This window comes from Pristiophorus japonicus, chromosome 15, assembly GCF_044704955.1.
Source record: "Pristiophorus japonicus isolate sPriJap1 chromosome 15, sPriJap1.hap1, whole genome shotgun sequence".
NCBI classification, from domain to species: Eukaryota; Metazoa; Chordata; class Chondrichthyes; family Pristiophoridae; genus Pristiophorus; species Pristiophorus japonicus.
The window spans coordinates 170,370,779-170,392,164 of record NC_091991.1 but is presented as its reverse complement, the minus strand read 5'-3'; the positions used below and the strand labels follow the sequence as shown (position 1 = coordinate 170,392,164).

Sequence of the window (21,386 nt, the reverse complement as noted above, 5' to 3'; positions counted from 1 at the left end):
AGTCCCTCCCTCCTTATAGCCCCTTGATTATCCACTATTGGGATGTTTTTAGTGTCTTCTACCGTGAAGACCTAAAAAAATATTTGTTCAACGTCTCTGCCATTTCGCTGTTGTCCATTATTAATTCCCCATATTTACTTTTCTCCACCCCCTCCCAACCCTTTCCACTAACTGCAGGATGCTCACTTGGACACTGCATCCCGATTGGATTTTATAGCCAGCTGACGACTCAGGGCCAATTCAACGCGAGAGGGAAACGGTTTCAGCTCCTTCCAGCAGCGGTTTCTTGGGGGAAATCGTCAGATAAGAGCGGGAACCAGTCACCAGGTGCGCATGCTTAACCAAAAACACTAATGCCTGCTCGATGGATCCAGGCACATGCAAGTATCTGAGCCGACCCGGCAGCCCAAGAGCTTGGCCTTGACGATCAAGAACTGTGAGTAGCGGCTGGAGGGCAGAAAGGCAACACAGCCAGACGAACCAGCGCACAGAGCTGCCCAGCGCAGAGACTCAATCTTTCACAACATGCCTCGACGCACCAGCAAACGCAGCTGAATGAAGGCCGGGGAGGAGATGCGGTTTGAATTGGAGATGAACCACACTACATTAGTTGACCAGAACCACAATGCAACTGCAGGGATCAAGCCTGCGTCCCGTCGGATTCTCCAAACATCAAATAAAGTGCGCTACTATAAAGAATGGCAGATTCATTTTTGATACACCGGGACGATTTACATCAACACAGACAAATGTAAATACTTGCAGCACCCGCTGACAGAACACTATTCGTCGACCATTCAATATAAAATCACGCTGTCCCATAACTGCCTTCGATGATGGAAGCTCGCCTGGCGTCCCGAATATTACTATTTGCCAATGACAGTGAACTGAATGAAACCAGCCTCTGCAATGAGACCTTGTACTGTGGCTATGTGACTGAAAGTCATGGGAATGGCCACTTTTATACTATCAGCCTCTTTCTGTCCTGCCTGTACACTGTGTTTCTATTCCCCATCGGCTTCATCGGGAACGGCCTGATCCTGGTGGTGAACTTGAACCATCACAACAAGATGACCATCCCCGACCTCTATTTTGTCAACCTGGCCGTGGCAGATCTGATCCTCGTGGCGGACTCCCTCATCGAGGTCTTCAACCTCAACGACAAGTACTACGACATCGCCATCCTGTGCACCTTCATGTCGCTCTTCCTGCAGATCAATATGTACAGCAGCATCTTCTTCCTCACCTGGATGAGCTTCGACCGGTACCTGGCCCTGGCCCAGTTCATGAAGGCCAACACGCTGCGCACCCTGCGGCACGCCAAGTGGAGCTGCGGCCTGATCTGGTTGACCTCCATCGTGGCGGCCCTCCTGCCCTTCGCCGTGGTCCAAGCCCACCACACGGGGGAGGTGCACTTCTGCTTTGCGGACGTCACCGAGATCCAGTGGCTGGAAGTCACCCTGGGCTTCGTCGTCCCCTTCTCCGTCATCGGCCTCTGCTACTCACTGATCGTGCGCATGCTCACCAAGGCGCAGAAGCACAACCGCCTTTGGCCCCGGCGTCAGAAGGCCCTGCGCATGATTGTGGTGGTGGTGCTGGTGTTCTTCATCTGCTGGCTGCCCGAGAATGTCTTCATCAGCTTCCAGCTCCTGCAAGGCACCGGGGGCTCGGCCGCCTCCCTCAAGGAGTCGCTGGGGCAATATTACCCGCTCACGCGTCACGTCGTCAACCTGGCTGCTTTTTCCAACAGTTGCCTGAATCCCATCATCTACAGCTTCCTGGGGGAGACCTTCAGAGACAAACTGCGCCTGTACATGAAGAGGAAAGCAAGCGTGTCCACGGTTTATCGGCTTTGCAACAACACTTTGAACTGGAACATTCCTGTAACCGCAGAGGAATCTTTTGCATAGCAGATGAAATCTCTGCAAGCACAGGCAAGCGAGAAGAGGCCCCCAAAATCGCATTGCTGACCTTCCTTGGTTACGTGTCGCAATTCGGTCAGTGGGTCGAAAGCAATGTTTCCAGGAGGGCCAACTTCAAAGGGAGTTGGCCTCGGCAGAATAATGGGAATCAGCTCCGGAATGACCAACTTCCCTCCTTTGGCAAGTTTGGGAAGTAGCTGACAGCAGCCTCTTGCTCTACCAGTCATGTTCACCGTGCTGTTTAATTATCTGGAAACTATCAACTCGCACTTGTTTATGTGACTGATTTGAGGCTTGTAGTCGAATGCATAATTATATTTAATAAAGATATTAAAGTCCGTAAAATAAATCCTTACCCAAATAGGAGGAAAAATGAAAAAAAGTTTTATTCAATTCTAAGTGTTTTGTAATATAATTCTACCCTAATTTAAAAGCATACATTTCAGTATCATTGCCAAAAAGGTTGGCCGTATGTGTTTTGCTTCCTGCAAGTTTCCAATGTGCTGACTGGACACCACAGCTTGGCACAGAAAATGCTGGAGGCAGTGAAAATGTCAGTGTGCGAGTGATAAATCAATTGCCCGATCAATTAGTCATGTAAGTGTGAGCAAGGTGAGGTGCTTCAGTTTGACAGCAGCCTGCAGTCATACAAATGGCAGCGTAATATCACTTCAAAATAAACCAAGAAAAGTAGACACAGAGTTCGTGGATGGAAATGACTGAAGATAAAATTGATATCAAATATCAGGGAGAACTAAATTACTCAGAGTATTCCATTTTGGAGTAGCCTCCCAGGCAGGGGAGAACCAAAGAAAATCGGGTCGCTCAAAATGTAGTTCGTTGCAGCAATTAGAGAACAATGAGGGCTAAAGAGAGTCAGACAGACAGAGAGAGAGAGATAGAGAGAGAGACAGAGAAACAGTGTTAAAGGGGGCGAAAGAGAAAGGGGGAGGAGAGAAAGAGAGAGACGGGGAGAGAAAGAGAGGGGGGGGTGGAGAAAGAGGGAGGGGGAAGAAAGAGAGAGGGGGGGAGAGAGAATAAGACAGAGAAAGGGGAGACAGAGAGAGAGCGAGCGAGAGGAGAGCGAGAGACAGAGAGGGGAGAGCGAGAGGAGAGCAGAGAGCGCGAGAGAGAGAGGAGAGAGCGCGCGCGACAGAGAGAGAGAGAGAGAGCGCGACAGAGAGAGAGAGAGCGAGCGCGAGAGAGAGAGAGAGCGCGACAGAGAGAGAGACATGGAGAGAGAGAGAGAGAGAGAGAGAGTGAGAGACACACACACAGACAGACATGAAGAAATAGAGCAACAGACAGGGAGAGAGAGCGAGTGACAGACAGAGAGCGACAGACAGAGGAGAGAAAGAAAGAGAGGCTTGTGTTTATAAAGCACCTTTCATGACCTCAGGAAGTCCAAAAATGCTTTACAGCTTTGCACACAGCAAGGTCCCACAAACAGCAATATGATAATGACCAGATAATCTGTTTTAGCAATATTGATGGAGGAATAAATATTGGCCAGGACACCGGAAATAACTCCCCTGCTCTTCTTCGAAAAGGTGCCATGGGATCTTTTACGTCCACCTGAAAGAGCAGATGGGGCCTCGGTTTAACGTCTCATTTGAAAGACAGCACCTCCGACAGTGCCGCACTCCCTCAGCACTGCACTGGATTCTCAGGTGAGAATAGTACCCAAGAACCACGGCTGACACTTGAGCACTAAGAAATGCTCTAGTAGGCAGTCTTCTTTAAAAGAAAGACATGCATTTATATAGCACCTTTCACCACCTCAAGACTTCCCAAAGCGCTTTACAGCCAATGAAGTACTTTTGGAGTGTAGTCACTGTTGTAATGTGGGAAACGCGGCAGTCAATTTGCGCACAACCCAATGACCAGTTAATGACCACATCATCTGTTTTAATGAAATAAACACAGAAAATTTAAGGTCATCGACCTGAAACGTTAACTCTGTTTCTCTCTCCACAGATGCTGCCTGACCCGCTGGGTGTTTCCAGTATTTTCTTTTTTTAAATTTCAGATTTCCATCATCTGCAGAATTTTGCATTTGTTTTAATGGGTTTTCGTGATGTTGGTTGAGGAATAAATATTGGACAGGACACCGAGGAGAACTCACCTGCTCTTCTTTGAAATAGTGCCAGGAGATCTTATATGTCCACCTGAGGGGGCAGACGGGACCTCGGTTTAAGGTCTCATCCAAAAGACGGCACCTCCGACAGTGCAGCACTCCCTCAGTGTCAGCTTGGATTGCTTGCTCAAGTCTCCTGGTGGGACTTGAACCCACCACCCTCTGACTCATGGGTCAGGGTGCTACCACAGAGCCATGCCGGACACCTTTAGAGCCTATGTGCACTTGCAATAACTGTGGGGGAGCTACAGCTTGAACAGGGAACAACAACAACTTGTATTTATATAGCGTCGTTCATAGCGGAACGTCCCAAGGCGCTTCACAGTATTAGGAGATAAAAAATTTGACACCGAGCCAGATAAGGAGAAATTAGGGCAGGGCTTGGTCAAAGAGGTAGGTTTTAAAGAGCGTCTTGAAGGAGGAAAGAGGTGGCGAGGTTTAGGCAGGGAATTCCAGAGTTTAGGCCTAGGCAACAGAAGGCCACCAATGGTTGAGCAATTATAAATCAGGGATGCTCAAGAGGGCAGAATTAGAAGAGCGCAGACATCCTGGGGAGTTGTGGGGCTGGAGGAGATTACAGAGATAGGGAGGGGCGAGGCCAAATAGGAATTTGAACACAAGGATGAGAATTTTGAAATCGAGGCGTTGCTTAACTGGGAGCCAATGTAGGTCAGCGAGCACAGGGGTGATGGGTGAGTGGGGCTTGGTGCGAGTTAGGACACGGGCAGTCGAGTTTTGGAACACCTCTAGTTAATGTAGGGTAGAATGTGGGAGGACAGCCAAGAGTGCACTGGAATAGTCAAGTCTAGAGGTAACCAAGGCAAGGATGAAGGCTTCAGCAGCGGATGAGCTGAGACAAGGGCAGACCACGGGCGATGGTATAGTGGTGGAAATAGGTGGTCTTAGTTATGCTGCGGATGTGTGGTCGAAAGCTAATTGCTGGGTCAAATATGACACCAAGGTTGCAAACAGTCTGGTTCAGCCTTAGACAGGAGTTGGGGAGCGGGATGGAGTCGGTGGCTAGGGAACGGAGTTTGTGGCGGGGACATCGACAATGGTCTTCCCAATATTCCACTGTCCAACGACCAGTTCTGGATGAGCAGAATTTTTATCCAAACAGTCTGACAAGAGACCGTGAAGGGGTTGAGAAAAGTGGTAGTGAAATAGAGTTGTGCCAAGATGGTGGCGGGTAGCATGCTGTGGGATGGAGTCAAGGACACGTCAAAGACAGAGTCTTGGTTAAGGAGATCTTCAAAGTGCTCCTTCCAGCGGGCACTGATTGCCTCTGGTCTTTGATGAGCACCTCTCCATTCTTAGCCCTCAGTGGGGTAGGACCTTGGGTCGCAGGTAGTCTCAACTGCGCTAAAAGATCCACGCACATCGTGGTTGTCGGCAAGTTGCTGGATCTCCTGTGCTTTTTCCACCCACCATCTGTTCTTTCGATTGCGAGTTTTATGCTGGATCTCGGCCTTCAGTTGCCTGTATATCTGCTTTCTTGCTCTCGAGTTGTGATGTTGTTTCCAATTCAAGAATGCCTTGCGTTTGCGGTTTATTAGCTCCTGGTCATTCTCATCGAACTAATCTTGATGTTTTCTGGTAGAGTGACCAAGAGTCTCTTCACAGGTGCTAATTATGGCGGACTTGAGGGCAGATATCTGCGACTCCGGTTCACTGGAAGTCCTGGTCAGGTTGGCTCTGAGGCGCTGACTGAATAGGGCTTTCTTAGCGGGATCTATGAGTGCTCCAGTGTTGATTTTCTTGAGACAGTGTTTCTGTTGCCGCTGCTGTTTTGGGGCTACATTGATGGAGATGACAGAGCGGATTAGGTGGTGGTCAGTCCAGCAGTCGTCAGCTCCCGTCATGGCACGGGTGATGCGGACGTCTTTGTGTTCCCTCGCTCAGACGACGACGTAGTCTGATAGATACCAGTGTCTGGAGCGAGGGTGTTGCCATGAGGCCTTGTACTTGTCTCTCTGACAGAACAAGTGTTGGTTATGACAAGACCATGTAACTAAGCATTTCGTCAGGAGGAGGTTACCGTTGGTGTTGGCTTTCCCTACCCCCTCTCTGCCGATCATACCTCCCCAGACGTCTGTGTCCTTTCCAACTCTTTCCAAAAAGAGCTGGGTGTCATCAGCGTTCATGCGGAAACTGGGGGCAGAATATTGAGAGTCGGGATTCATATAATGTTGAGCAAAATTAAAACGAGATGTCATGCAGTTTACATTGCAACACTGTTATTTTTGAAAAAAATAAAGTTTGTACCAATACCAAGATAGTAAAGAAACATGTCTTCTTAATTCCAGGATAGAATATCATCTGTACCTGTTCTTTATCCTTGTAATAAGTCTCAATTTTACCTTATGTTACAAATTACAGCAAGTTTATGTGCAGATAGAGTACATTTTGCGATGCTGCAAGGTGAAATGTCCGTCTACAGTTATGAGAGAAATAGAGTCAGTCACAATACACAGTAATAGCATCACTGTGACATAAGAAATAGGAGCAAGTGTCACCCATTCAGTCCCTTGAGCCCGCTCCGCCATTCAATAAGATCATGGCTGATTTTCTACCTCAACTCCACTTTCCCCGCACTATCTCCATATCCCTCGATTCCCATATCCAAAAATCTATCGATCTGTGTCAAGGACTGAGCATTCACAGCTCTCTGGGGTTGGAGAATTCCAAAGATTCACAACAAGAAAGGTGACATGGAATCATACAGCACAGGAGGAAGCCATTCAGCCGATCGTTGGCAAATTAGTCCTATTCCCTTGCTTTTGGCAAAGAGCCCCGTAAACTTCTCCATTTCAAGTTAAAAATTATGTTTTCCAGGGACAAAACAACTAAATCTTCCAAATTACAAGAATTTCAGCATTTGCAAATTATGCAATTTTGAAAGGAAAAATGCTGCACATGCCTGTGTCAGTTTGAAGAGATTTTGGCAGCAGTCTTAAAAAAAATAATGTTGCAAGTCCTAAGTGAGTTTATACAGTCAGTAACTGAGACCAGCAAAATGCCAAGTCTGATTTCCAGTCCATACGGAGTTAGCCGATCTCGGTCAGGCAATGGTAGCAGCCAGATATGTCTCCAAAAGATGGCACCTCAGACACTGCGGCACTCCCTCAGTACTGCACCAAGTGTCTCATCCTTGTTTACAAATCCCTCCATGGCCTCGCCCCGCCCTATCTCCAATCTCCTTCAGCTTCACAAGCCTCCCCAACCCCCCACCCCCGAGATGTCTGTGCTCCTCAAATTCTGCACTCGAGCATCCCTGATTATAATCGCTCAACCGTCGGTGGCCGTGCCTTCAGCTGCCTCGGCCCCAAGCTCTGGAACTCCCTCCCTAATCCTCTCTGCCTCTCTTTCCTCCATTAAGACGGTCCTTAAAACCTACCTCTTTGACCAAGCTTTTGGTCATCTGCCGTAATTTCTTCTTCTTTGGCTCGGAGTCAAATTTATTGTTTTGTCTTATAACACTCCTGTGAAGGGCCTTGGGGCATTTTACTATGTTAAAGGCGCCATATAAATACAAGTTGTTGTTCTTGCACTGGAGTGTCATAGGAACACAGGAGCAGACCATTCAGCCCCTCGAGCCCATGAGATCACGGCCAATCTGTGACCTAACTTCATATACCTGCCTTTGCCCCATATCCCTTTGCTAAAAAAAATCCAGCAATCTCCGATTTAAAATTAATTGATCTTGCATCAATTGCCATTTGCGGAAGAGCGTTCCAAACTTCTAAGTGTTTCCTAATTTCGCTCCTGAAAGGCCTGGCTCTAATTTTTAGATTGTGTCCCCTTGTCCGAGATTCCCTAACAAGCAGAAATAGTTTCTCCCTAGAGTTTGTGTGCAAGACCCTGGCGTGGGACTTGAACCCACAACCTTCTGAGTCCAAAGCGAGAGTGCTACCCTCTGAGCCACAGCTGCCAACATGGAAATTTAGTTTGGCAAGCAGAGGAGGAACGGAGCAAATTGGCACGGAAAAAAAATGTCTCAACAACAACAACTTGTCTTTATATAGCTCTTTTAACTTAGTGAAACGTCCCAAGGTGCTTCACAGGAGTAGTATGAAGCACTAACAGCAAGGTTGAAGCATGCTCAAACAGAGGTCAGGGAATAAAGTATGTCTAGAGGATCACAGTGACTTTGGTTAATCTCCCACTCTGCCAAGTTCTTAACTTGAGCTACATGCGGTGCAAGAATCTGGTTCCTCCTTCCCCTGTGCAGACAAAATATATACGCACACCGACATACATAGGTCATTAAGTGCGACATCATGGGTAGACAAGGCTATAAAAAGGCAAATGGAATCCTCGGTTCTGTACCTTGGGTCGTTTTACTACGTTAAAGGCGCTATATAAATGCAAGTTGTTGTTGTATCTAAAAAGGCACAGTTTAGAAAAGCAAGGAGGTAATGTTGAACCATAATTATGCCATAGTTGGTGTATTGTGTACACTTTTGGGTATCCCGATATCATCATCATCATAGGCGGTCCCTCGAAACGAGGATGACTTGCTTCCACGCCAAAAAAAAGGATAAGTTCACAGATGTTCCAATGAAGGACCTAAAATTCCAGGTCCTGAACTACATCCTGAAGGGTGGGAGATGCCTGTGCGTGGATTTTAAAAAAAAAAGTGTGGTGACCGTTGCACACCAGCCACCACACGGGCTTGACAGAGCTAGGTCTTGGTCCAGTGGCAAGGATTACCCAGGACGACTGGAGACCAGCTCTGCTGCACGGACCTAGTGCGCACACATATCGCAGTGTGGGCTGGTCCGTGCTGCCCCTGGACCCCGAACTCACACCTCTCCTGGGCCCCGATCACGTCCCCCCCCAGTCTCTCGTCGCTCCTGCTGTATCTGCCCACTCCCCAATAATACCCGAATAATCGTACCAATGTCCCATTTGCATGGACTTGCCCTTTTCGACAGACTGAAAACTCTGACCCGATCACCCTTCTAAAAGCACCGCTCTTTAGTACCAGAATGATAATGACATTCCATATAGGAAAGGAAGAAAGACTTGCATTTATATAGCGCCTTTCACGACCTCAGGACGTCCCAAAACGCTCTGCAGCCAATGAAATACTTCTTGAGTAGAGTCACTGTTGCAATGTAGGAAGGATATAAAAGGCAAGTGTGGACTCACGAAGATGTTACCAGGGATGACAGATTACAGTGTTGAAAAAAATAAAGGTTTCAGGCGTTAGAAAGAAAGACTTGGATTTATATAGCTCCTTTCACGACCACCGGACGTCTCAAAGCCAATTAAGTACTTTTTGGCGTGTAGTCACTGTCGTAATGTGGGAAACGCAGCAGCCAATTTGCGCACAGCAAGCTTCCACAAACAAATGTGATGATCACCAGAAAATCTGTTTTTGTTATGTTGATTGAGGGATAGATATTGGCCAGGAAACCAGGGATAACTCCCCTGCTCATCTTTGAAATAACGCCATGGGATCTTCCACCAGAAAGCAGATGGGGCCTCGGTTGAACATCTCACCCGAAAGACGGCACCTCCGACAGTGCAGCGCTCCCTCGGCACTGCACTGGGAATGTCAGCCAAGATTTATGTGCTCAAGTACCTGGAGTGAAACTTGAACCCACAACCCTCTGATACCAAAACACTGCAAAATGCTGAAACAAAAAAAAATACAGAAAAGGCTGGAAAAGCACTGAAGGTCAATCAGCAACTGTAAAGGGAACACAGACAAATGAAGGTTTCGTGAAGAAATACCTGGTGTCCAAAGGCCCGAGAAGGAGAGCAACCGGCCCACACCAGTGTTGCAGGCTCCTTCGGGCAGCCAGTGTGGTGATGAAGGAACAGCACCCGGTGTTACCAGCTTCTCCTGTTTCCATTTCAGATCCAATGACCTCCACTGCCTCAGCTGTTCTTTGTTTGTTATACTTCTTCCCATCGTGTACCGTATAGACCATCGCCACTGATACATCCTCTCTCGTGTGCGTGCGAGTGTGTGTTTCTACTCTGGTTCTGTTTAAATGCCCAAGGGCTGGATTTTCTGTCTTCCGCCGCCTCGGTTAGCGCCCCAGCGGGGGCGGCAGTAAGCACTTCCGGGCGTGCGGCCAGCTTCCAGCGCCACGCCGGGACTTTCGGGGCCGGTTTCGGCGGGACACGGAGCATTACCGCCCAGAAGGGGCGAGCCGGTGTGCAACGCCCCTGGTTGCGAAACTGGACCGATTTTTGGTTGCCGCCCAATCCATAACGCCCCGTAGAGCGCCTCCTGCTGGGACCATGTGTGAAAGCGGGCGGTCAGAGCTGTATTGGCCGCAGTGAGGGAAGTCATGTCGACTTCAGGTAAGTGTGATTGTTGTTTTTTTTGGCGATTTATGTTGTGGTGGCATGAGTTATTTATTGGTATTGTTTTTGGTGGGGTTTTTTTCTCTCTTGGGAGCGCTCCCAGATCGGCTGTTTAGCTCGGGATTTTCGCTTGCTCAGCCGGCCTGGCGCCCTAAGAGAGGTGTGGAACGCCTCCCTTAGTGCTCCGCCCCACATTCAGGGCCCAGCTAATTAATTTTGCTGACTGAGGCGTAAACTTTACTGGCCGGCCACCATTACCGCCCCAAAATCAGCAGGACCGAAAATCTAGCCCTTGTTCTTTTTATTTTTTCACTTCTGATGAAGGGTTGCACCTGCAGAGTTAACTCGCCTCTTCTTTCCACGGATGTCAATTTACCTACCGTGCTTCTCCAGCATTTTCTGTTTTTGTTTGAGGAGCGAGGGGCTTTCTTGGCTACAGCACAGAAGGGTTGGAGACGGCCTGGGAAGAGGTCAAGATTATGAACAACGACCGATAAAGTCAATAGTGACTAGATTGTTTCCACTGGTCGATGAGCCATTAAAGAGAGGGAAGAAATTTAAGAGCTTCATAAAAAGAATTAAGGGGAGAGGGGACACAAAAAGAGGTGTTTTAGATTGTGGAATTCTCTGACGCAAAAGGTCACATCCATAAGAATTTTTTTTCAAAAAAAGAGAATTAGATAGTTGGCTGGAAGAGAGAAATATTAGAGTATAGAATCATAGAATGATACGGTACAGAAGGAGGCCATTCGGCCCATCATGCCTGTGCTGGCTCTCTGAAAGAGCTGTCCAATTAATCGCCCCTCCCCCACTCTTTCCCCAGAGCCTGCAAATTTCCCTTCAAGTATTTATCTAATTCCATTCCGAAGGTTACTATTGAATCTGCTTCCGCCCTTTCAGACAGTACGTTCCAGAACGGCATAACTCGCTGCAGACTTTTTCCCCCACATCTTGCCCCTGGGTCTTTTGCCCATTACCTTAAATCTGTGCCCTCCGGTTACTGACCCTCCTGCTACTGGAACGCCTTCGCCTTCTTTACTCTATCAAAACCTTTCAGGGTTTATTCCGCTGTGTACTCGTTATATTTATGGGGAGCATGCATGCAGGAGAATGGGATTACATTTATAACTCTTGGGTTGAAAAATGCTGCTTGATGGGCCAAAAGATCTGTTTTCATTCTGCTCTGGTGAGCGATCATCTCAGCCGGACTGATAGGGGAGATGTCAACAACTTGCATTTATCCTTTAAAGGCAGTAAAACGCCCCAAGGCACTTTACAAGATCGTCATCAGATTAAATTTGACACCGAACCACATCATCATCATCAAAGAAACATAGAAACTAGATGCAGGAGTAGGCCAATCGGACCTTCGAGCCTGCACCACCATTCAATATGATCATGGCTGATCATGCAACTTCAGTACCCCACTCCTGCTTTCTCTTCATACTCCTTGATCCCTTTAGCCGTAAGGGCCACATCTAACTCCCTTTTGAATATATCAAACGAACTGGACTCAACAACCTTCTGCAGTAGAGAATTCCACAGGTTCACAATTCTCTGGGTGAAAAAGTTTCTCCTCATCTCGGTCCTAAATGGCTTACCCCTTATCCTTATACTGTGACCCCTGGTTCTGGACTTCCCCAATATCGGGAACATTCTTCCTGCATCTAACCTGTCCAATCCCGTCAGAATTTTATATGCTTCTATGAGATTCCCTCTTATTCTTCTAAATTCCAGTGAATATAAGTCTTTCTTCATATGTCAGTCCTGCCATCCCTCAATAGCAAGAATGTCCTTCCTCTGATTAGGAGACCAAAACTGCACCCAATACTCAAGGTGTGCTCTCACCAAGGCCCTGTACAACTTCAGCAAAACCTCCCTGCTCCTATACTCAAATCCTCTCGCTATGAAGGCCAACATGCCATTTGCTTTCTTAGCTGCCTGCTGTACCTGCATGCCAACTTTCAATGACTGATGTACCATGACACATAGGCAGTCCCTCGAAATCGGGGAAGTCTTGCTTCCACTCTAAAAATGAGTTCTTAGGTGACTGAACAGTCCAATATGGGAATTACAGTTTCTGTCACAGGTGGGACAGACAGTCGTTGTGAGAAAGGGTGGGTGGGGCTGGTTTGCCGCACGTTCCTTCCGCTGCCTGCGCTTGTTTTCTGCATGTTTTCGACGATGAGACTCGAGGTGCTCAGCGCCCTCCCGGATGCACTTCCTCCACTTAGGGTGGTCTTTGGCCAGGGATTCCCAGGTGTCGGTGGGGATGTTGCAGTTTATCATAAAGGCTTTGAAGGGTGTCCTTGAAACGTTTCTTCTGCCCACCTCGGGCTCATTTGCCATATGGGAGTTCAGAGTAGATCAGATTAAATTTGACACCGAGCTACATAAGCATCTATTAGAAGCAAGCGCTCTAATCGGAACTCTCACATGGCAAGCGAGCCCCAGGTGGGCAGAGGAAACGTTTCAAGGACACCCTCAAAGCCTCCTTGATAAAGTGCAACATCCCCACCGACACCTGGGAATCCCTGGCCCAAGACCGCCCTAAATGGAGGAAGAGCATCAGGGAGGGCGCTGAGCACCTCGAGTCTCGTCGCCGAGAGCATGCAGAAACCAAGCGCAGGCAGCGGAAGGAGCGTGCGTCAAACCAGACTCCCCGCCCGCCCTTTCTTTCAACTACTATCTGCCCCACCTGCGACAGGGACTGTAATTCCCACATTGGACTGTACAGTCCTCTGAGAACTCACTTTTGGAGTGGAAGCAAGTCTTCCTCGATTTTGAGGGACTGCCGATGATGATGATAGTAGGACAGGTGGACAGAAGCTTGGTCAAAGAGGTAGGTTTTAAGGAGCATCTTAAAGGAGGAAAGAGAGGGAGAGAGGCAGAGAGGTTTGAGAGAGGTGGGGGGATGGGGGGGGGAGTTCCAGAGCTTAGGTCCCAGGCAGCTGAAGGCACGGCCACCGATAGTTGAGCGATTATAATCAGTTATATCCTCAAAACCAAGTTTCTTTAACTATCTTTTTCAACTTGCACATATTCAAGCTTAGAGCCACGAGTAATCTACTGAGGCAGAGTCTCAAATAAACACATCCAGTTTTGTTTCCGCGTTTATATTTTAAACAGGAACGGCCGTACCCGGGAAGTGAAAAGAAAGATACGTGGGCCAGAACAAAATACTGTGGATGCCGGCAATCTGAAATAAAAACAGAGATACTCAATGGGTCAGGCAGCATCTGTGGAGAGGGAAACAGAGTTAATGTTTCAGGTCGATGACCTTTTGTCAGATATATGGGCCAAATGGAATGCAGGAGTGTATTTATTGGTATTGAATAGGTGTTGAATACAAAAGCAAGGAGGTGACAATGAATCTGTACCAGACATTGGTTACACCACAGATAGAGTACCATGTGCAATTATGTGGATCCAAATATACAAAATATAGCCGTGAAATATAGATTTACGAGAATGATACCAGAAATGCGAGGGTATACATATCAGGAAAGGATGAACAGGCTAGCTCTCTTTTCTCATGAAAAAAGACCGAGGGGTGACCTAATAGAGGTCTTTAAAATTATAAAAGGTTTTGATAGAGTGGATACAGAGAGAATGTTTCCACTTGTGGGGAACAGCAGAACTAGAGGCCATCGATATAAGATAGTCACCAAGAAATCCAATCAGGAATTCAGAAAAAACTTCTTCAGCCGAAGAGTGGCACTCGCTATCACAGGGAGTGGTTGAAGCGAATAGTATAGATCCATTTAAGGGGAGGCTAGACAAGCATATGAGAAACATAGAAAATAGGTGCAGGAGTAGGCCATTCGGTCCTTCGAGCCTGCACCACCATTCAATAAGATCATGGCTGATCAGGAAGAAGGGAATAGCGGGATATGCTGATAGAGTTAGATGAGGAAAGACGGGAGGCGGCTTGAGTGGCATGTAGATTTAAAGTAGCTGGTAGATGGACTAGAGGGGAGATGAGGAAACGTTTCTTCACCCAGAGGGTGGTGGGGGTCTGGAACTCACTGCCTGAAAGGGTGGTAGAGGCAGAAACCCTCATCACATTTAAAAAGTGCTTGTATGTGCACTTAGAGCCTACAGGGCTACGACCTACTGCTGGAAGGTGGGATTAGGCCGGGTAGCTCTTTTTCGATCGGCACAGACACGATGGGTGAATGGCCTCCTCCTGTGTCACAATCTTCTATGATTCTATGATAAACACCGGCATGGACTGGTTGGGCCGAATGGCCTGTTTCTGCGCAGTTTATCCCATGTAATGCTATGAAACATAGATTCTCTAATACAATACCAAAGACGAGGAGGTATACAGATGATAAGACTTGAAAAACTATAGCTATAGCAGAGACAGTTGGGGGAACAATTCTAATCGAAGTGTTCTAAAGGGTGCCAGATGGTGAACAGTTAAAAGATTATTGCCACTGGTCAGTAACAAGGAAGGTATATGTTTAAGCTTAGTACCTGTACTAGAAGCTTAAAAGGAAAATTTTTCACGCACGAGGTTAATAGAATAATGCAATGGCTTCCTACAAGTGACCACTGAAGGGATCATGACATTTAAAAGGCATTTAGTTAAATGCTTCAAGAAAAAGATCAAAGGGTATGAAGAAGGAGCAGAGATGTGGGATTAGAGTCGCTAGCTCTGATGTGGAGCGAGCACTGGCACGATGATCCAAATAGCCTCCTTCTGTGCTGAAACTTATATGCTTTTGAAAGGCTGTGAAGTTAAGAGGCCACTTGAGAGCTTTCAACTTGATCTTAGTACACCTGTCTCTGGCTTTTGGGAGAACCGGAGATTAGGAAAAAAAAGGGAACGTGCCATTTCTTCCAGAAAACTGGCAGTCCATCAAAGACGTGCAGATCTTGTTAATCAACAACAAGGGGCAGCTTTGCTGATCTCAGTGGCAGACAAGTCTAACCACAGCCAGGCCCCTCCACCGTGAGGAATTGAGGTCTTCCAGTCCCTCGGGCAGTAACCAGTGGCCTCACACTCTGACCAGGAAGTTCCACAAGAATTCTATCGCTTTGGGAAAAAGAAATGGACTAGGAGGCAGACATGCTGGGTTCATCTTGTTCCCCTCCAATATCCATTGAGAAGATTAACAACAACAACTTGTATTTATAAAGCGCCTTTAACATAGTGAAATGTCAAGAGTCCTGTTTTTTTCAGAACTGTGCAGACTACAGCTTCTGAAGTCCAGTATGAAAGACAACCGTTGATGTTCCAACAGACTAATGTTGATCTACGTTATAAATGTGTGCATGTAGATATATTTTTAAAATTGAAGATAAAATGACTGTTCCAAGTGTCATTTTCAACGTAACTGCTTTTGCAACCTTAAAAAAAAACCTAACCACACAGTTCACTGATACACTGAACTTGCATCTACATTATCAAATACGCTGAAGTAAATTACAATCTAGTCACAGCTTTGCATATGTAAAGTTTTTTTAAACTTCCAAAAACCACAAAACACACAGAGCCATTACTCAACGTGAGCCCACTGGAACAAAAGGCCACAGCTCAAACCTGGCGAAAGGAAAGTTTGGCACTGATGTTGGGAAGAACATTATTCTTATTTGTTTAATTTGAAAAAAAAACAAAATAATTTCCTGCTGTTCTAAAATAACTCGTGCAATAAATTTTGAATGGTTCATCTTGAAGATGGTGGGAAACTATTTTAGGTACAAACAGTACTTTTAACAAATTTATTTTATATGCTCACTGTTGTAACCATTGCTCCTTAAGTATTCGGTAACAAACAGAATAGGTCAATGTTTTATACTTAAAAAAAAGAATCAAGAGCTCCACAAGCTAGAACTGTGCTAAAGGTTTCTCAATAAAGAGTTATTGAGGGAGCTTCAAATGGCTTTATTCCTTTAAAGAAAAAAGATTATGTTTTAAGTTAAAACAAAAGTGTAGATGCTTTCTGTTGCGTGAAGCTTTTCGTTTCCAACTTCTCTCCTTTCTGTTTTCATCTAATTGGTAAATTGCTTGTGACATTGCCCACGGTTAGCTAATGGACATAAATGTATTTAGTTACAATACGACAAAGGAATTGGGAAAATGACTTCAGAAACTCATCCCACAGAGCCACCTGGTGGCCAGAACCTGCAACTGCATTGTGACAGTTGACATAGCAAAATTGAATGGGAAAGAGGGTGTAACATTTTCCAATGGTGAATGTTTACAGAAAGGTTTGACCAAAAATTATGACATGGAGTAAGGATTATAGTTATTTTGTTTTACAACAACAATGAGAAAAAAGTGACCACGGCACGTGGTACAGGAGACCATGCAAGTGTGAGGAGGTGAGGGAGGGGGTGAAGAGGGGAAGAGTGAAAAGGAATGTGGTAGTGATATGTGACAGGATAGTCAGGGAGCTAGATACTGTTCCCTGCAGCTGCGATGAGAATTCCGAAAGGCTGTGGTTGCCTGCCCAGCGCCATGGTTAAGGACATCTCCTTGCCGCTGAAGAACTTAGAGTAGGAGGATCCAGTTGTCGGGGTCCATGTAGGAACCAATGACATAGGTAGAAAGTAGAAATGAGGTTCTGCTGAGGAAGTGTGAGGAGCTAGGGTCGAAATTAAAATGCAGAAACTCACAGGTAATGAAAAAATATAAAAGGCTTCAGGGGTTAGGTACCAAAACACTGCAAAATGCTGAAACACAAAACATTATTGAATCTGCTTTCACCACCCTTTCAGGCAGCACATTCCAGATCACAACAACTCGCTGTGTAAAAACATTTTCCTCATGTTGCCTTTGGTTCTTTTGCCATGTACCTTAAAGATGTGGATCAGGTGAGATGAGGTAAGTTGAATGGAGGCTCGTGTGAACATAAGAACATATGAAATAGGAGCAGGAGTAGGCCACCTGGCCCCCTCGAGCCAGCTTGCCATTTAATATCATGGCTGATCTGATCATGGACTCAGCTTCACTTCCCTGCCCGCTCCCCATAACCCTTTATTCCCTTATCGCTCAAAAATCTGTCTATCTCCGCCTTAAATGTATTCAATGACCCAGCCTCCACAGCTCTCTGGGGCAGAGAATTCCACAGATTTACAACCCTCAGAGAAGAAATTTCTCCTCATCTCAGTTTTAAATGGGCGGCCCCTTATTCTGAGACTATCCCCCTAGTTTTAGTTTCCCCTATGAGTGGAAATATCCTCTCTGCATCCACCTTGTCAAGCCCCCTCATTATCTTACATGTTTCGATAAGATCATCTCTCATTCTTTCTGAACTCCAATGTGTATAGGCCCAACCTACTCAACCTATCTTCATCATCATCATCATAGGCAGTCCCTCGGAATCGAGGAGGACTTGCTTCCACTCCCAAAGTGAGTTCTTTGATGGCTGAACAGTCCGATATGAGAGCCACAGACCCTCTTACAGGCGGGACAGACATTCGTCGAGGGAAGGGGTGGGTGGGGGCTGGTTTGCCGCACGCTCTTTCCGCTGCCTGCGCTTGGTCTCTTCACGCTCTTTGCGATGAGACTCGAAGAGCTCAACGCCCTCCCGGATGGACTTTCGCCACCTCGGGCGGTCTGCGACCAGGGTCTCCCAGGTGTCAGTGGTGATGTCGCACTTTACCAGCGAGGTTTTGAGGGTGTCCTTCTAACGTTTCCGCTGTCCTCCTTTGGTTCGTTTACTTAATTGGCTGTAACATAATTGGCAAAAGAACTAGAGGAAAATTGAGAAATGTCTTCAAACAGAGGGTTAAGAAGATCTGGAATGGACTGCCTGAAAGTGTGGTGGAATGAGATACCATAGGCACTTTGAGGGCAACTGGACATGTACCTGAAGAGGACTAATTTGCAGGGTTAAGCTGGGGAGTGGAGCGAATTGGACAGCTCTTTCAAAGAGCCGGCACAGGTACGAAGGGCCAACTGGCTGTGATTCTATGATTTGACGGAGCGGTTCAGGCAAATAGCTTTGATGTGTTGAAGGGACATGAGGGAGAAAGGGATATGCTGATGGAACGAGATGTAGTAGGGGTGGGAAGAGGCTGGTGTGGAGCATAAAACACCGGCACGCGCCCTTTCTGTAGCTTGCAATGTAATTTTGATTTGGGTAGAAGGGTGACCTTTTTATGGTGATTGTTGTTATAAACTGAGCGCGACAAAGCTTGCTATCTTTTGTTTTGTCCAAAAAGTGATTTAAGCTCGGGCGTAGTGAAAGAGGCGAGGGCCCAGGGGCAGCACGGGCCCAGCCCACACTGCGATATGTGTGCACACTAGGTCCGTGCAGCAGAGCTGGTCTCCAGTCGCCTTGGGTAATCCTTGCCACTGGACCAAGACCAAGCTCTGTCAAGCCCGTGTGGTGGCTGCTGTGCAATGGCCACCACATGTTAAAAATTCCACGCACAGGTATCTTCCGCCCTTCAGGATGTAGTTCGGGACCTGGAATATTAGGTCCTTCATTGAAACACCTGTGAACTCGTCCCTTTTTGGCGTGGCAGCAAGTCATCCTTGTTTCTAGGGACCGCCTACGATAATACAGATTGTAAATAGTTGAGGCCCCAGCACCGATCCCTGCCACACCCCACCAGTCACTGTTTGCCAACCGGAAAATGGCCCATTTATTCCGACTCTCTGTTTTCTGTTAGTTAGCCAATCCTCTATCCATGCTAATATATTACCCCCAACCCCGTGAGCTTTTATCTTGTGCCGTAACCTTTTATGTGGCACCTTATCGAATGCTTTCTGGAAATCCAAATACACCACATCCACTGGTTCCCCCTTATTCACCCTGCTCGTTACATCAGCTCAAAGAACTCCAACGAATTTGTCCAAACATGATTTCCCTTCCATAAACCATGCGGACTCTGCTTGATTGAATTATGCTTTTCCAAATGTCCCACTACTGCTTCCTTAATAATGGACTCCAGCATTTTCCCACTGACAGATGTTAAGCTAACAGGTCTATAGTTTCCCACTTTTTGTCTGCCTCCATTTTTTTTTTTTTAAAATAGGGACGTTACATTTGTGGTTTTCCAATCCGCTGGGACCTCCCCAGAATCCAGGGAATTTTGGTAGATTACAACCAATGCATCCACTATCTCTGCAGCCACTTCTTTTAAGACCCTAGGATGTAAGATATCGGGTCCATGGGACTTGTCCGCCTTTAGTCCCATTATTTACCGAGTACTACTTCTTTAGTGATAGTGATTGTATTAAGTTCCTCCCTCCCTATAGCCCTTTGATTATCCACTATTGGGATGTTTTTAGTGTCTTCTACCATAAAGACAGATCCAAAATATTTGTTCAATGTCTCTACCATTTCCACGTTCCCATTATTAATTCCTCAGACTCATTCTCTGGGGGGACCAACATTTACTTTTGCTATTCTTTTCCTTTTTAGGTACCTGTAGAAACTCTTACTATCTGTTTTTATATTTTGTGCTAGTTTCCTTTCATAATCTATCTTCCCTCTCTATCATTTTTTTTTAAGTCGTTCTTTGCTGGCTTTTAAAAGTTTCCCAATCCTCTGGCCTCCCACTAGTCTTGGCCACATTGTATGCCCTTGTTTTCAATCTGATACCATCTCTTATTTCCTTAGTTCGCCACGGATGGTTATCCCTTCTCTTACAGTCTTTCCTTCTCATTGGGATATAATTTTGTTGAGAGTTATGAAATATCTCCTTAAATGTCTGCCACTGCTCATCAACCGTCCCACACTTTAATCTATTTTCCCAGTCCACTTTAGCCAACTCTGCCCTCATACCTTCGTAGCCTCCTTTATTTAAGCTTAGGACACTTGTTTGAGAACCAACTTTCTCACCCTCCAACTGAATTTGAAATGTTATGGTCGGTCACTCATTCCTCGAGGATCCTTTACTGCGAGATCATTTATTAATCCTGTCTCATTACACAGATATTAGCACCAGATCTAAATACGAAGCATAAACGCCCGCATAGACCAGTTGGGCGGCCTGTTGCTGTGCTGTGCATAAGGGTTGTCCTATGAGGAGAGATTGAGTAGATTGGGTCTATACTATCTGCAGTTTAGAAGAATGAGAGGTGATCTCAAAGAAACATAAAATAATCTGAGGGGGATTGACAGGGTGGATGCTGAGAGATTGTTTCCCCCTGGCTGGAAAGTCTAGAACTAGGGGGGCATAGTCTCAGGATAAAGGGTCGGCCATTTAAGACTGAGACGAGGAGGAATTTCTTCACTCAGGGGGTTGTGAATCTTTGCAATTCTCTACCCATATCCAAGGCTGAACGATTTTTGGACTCTAGGGAAATCAAAGGATATGGGAATCAGGCAGGAATGTGGAGTTGAGGTCGAAGATCAGCCATGATTTTACTGAATGGCAGAGCAGACTCGAGGGGCCGAATGGCCTACTCATGCTCCTAACTCTTAGGTTCTTAAAATATTGTACGGACTCAGAAGAGAGACTACAGGATTGGTGGAGTTTTAAAATGCTGGGTGATTCTTCCTCTATATTTTGCTCAAGGAGTGTTATGTGAGAACAGATATTTGCTGCAATGCAGCATATTATACGTTAGAAATCTGGCAAATAAACAGATCTCGGGGTCTCTCCCCTCTTACTTGCAACAAAGCACGTGAGGCAAGTCTGGAAGTGTACCAGTGAGGTCCAGTTATTAACATGTCGGACGTTCTGCCTGGCAACAGAGCTATCCAGTGCATTCCCTTTCATTCTGTTGCCGTCCTATCGGGACTTGGAAAGTCAGCACTCCCTGCGCATGAAAGATTTGTGAGTTGGAAAGCAAACAAGGGACGGAAACCCACAAGCTCGGCCTCTGCAGTGTCTACAAGCCAACCAATGACTCTGGCGCTGACTGAACGTGGGAGAGAATGAGTTATCAGCATCATTGTTCCAACAGGAGAAGTGTTTCGCCATCACTGACACATTTTTGTAAAAAGCAGCAAGGTAGAGTTGGCACAGCTAAAAGAAATGTGTCATGTTCATTAGAATTTAGTTCAATTGTGGGAGTACTTAATTACTCTCTG

General features: G+C 46.4%; 2 protein-coding genes across 3 annotated transcripts in view; one reads left to right on the top strand and one right to left on the bottom strand.

The window, feature by feature from the left end:
- Window positions 1-2,252, top strand: part of gper1 (G protein-coupled estrogen receptor 1) — a 46,035-nt gene extending 43,783 nt beyond the window's left edge. For both annotated transcript variants that reach the window (XM_070900011.1, XM_070900012.1), the window contains exon 2: window positions 178-2,252. In XM_070900011.1, the coding sequence (XP_070756112.1) occupies window positions 834-1,910 (1,077 nt within the window). In that variant the 5' untranslated portion in view covers window positions 178-833 and the 3' untranslated portion in view covers window positions 1,911-2,252. The remainder of the gene's footprint in view (window positions 1-177) is intronic.
- LOC139281246 (uncharacterized protein C7orf50 homolog) overlaps window positions 1-21,386 on the bottom strand; it is a 435,290-nt gene that overhangs the window by 360,239 nt on the left and 53,665 nt on the right. The window lies entirely within an intron of this gene.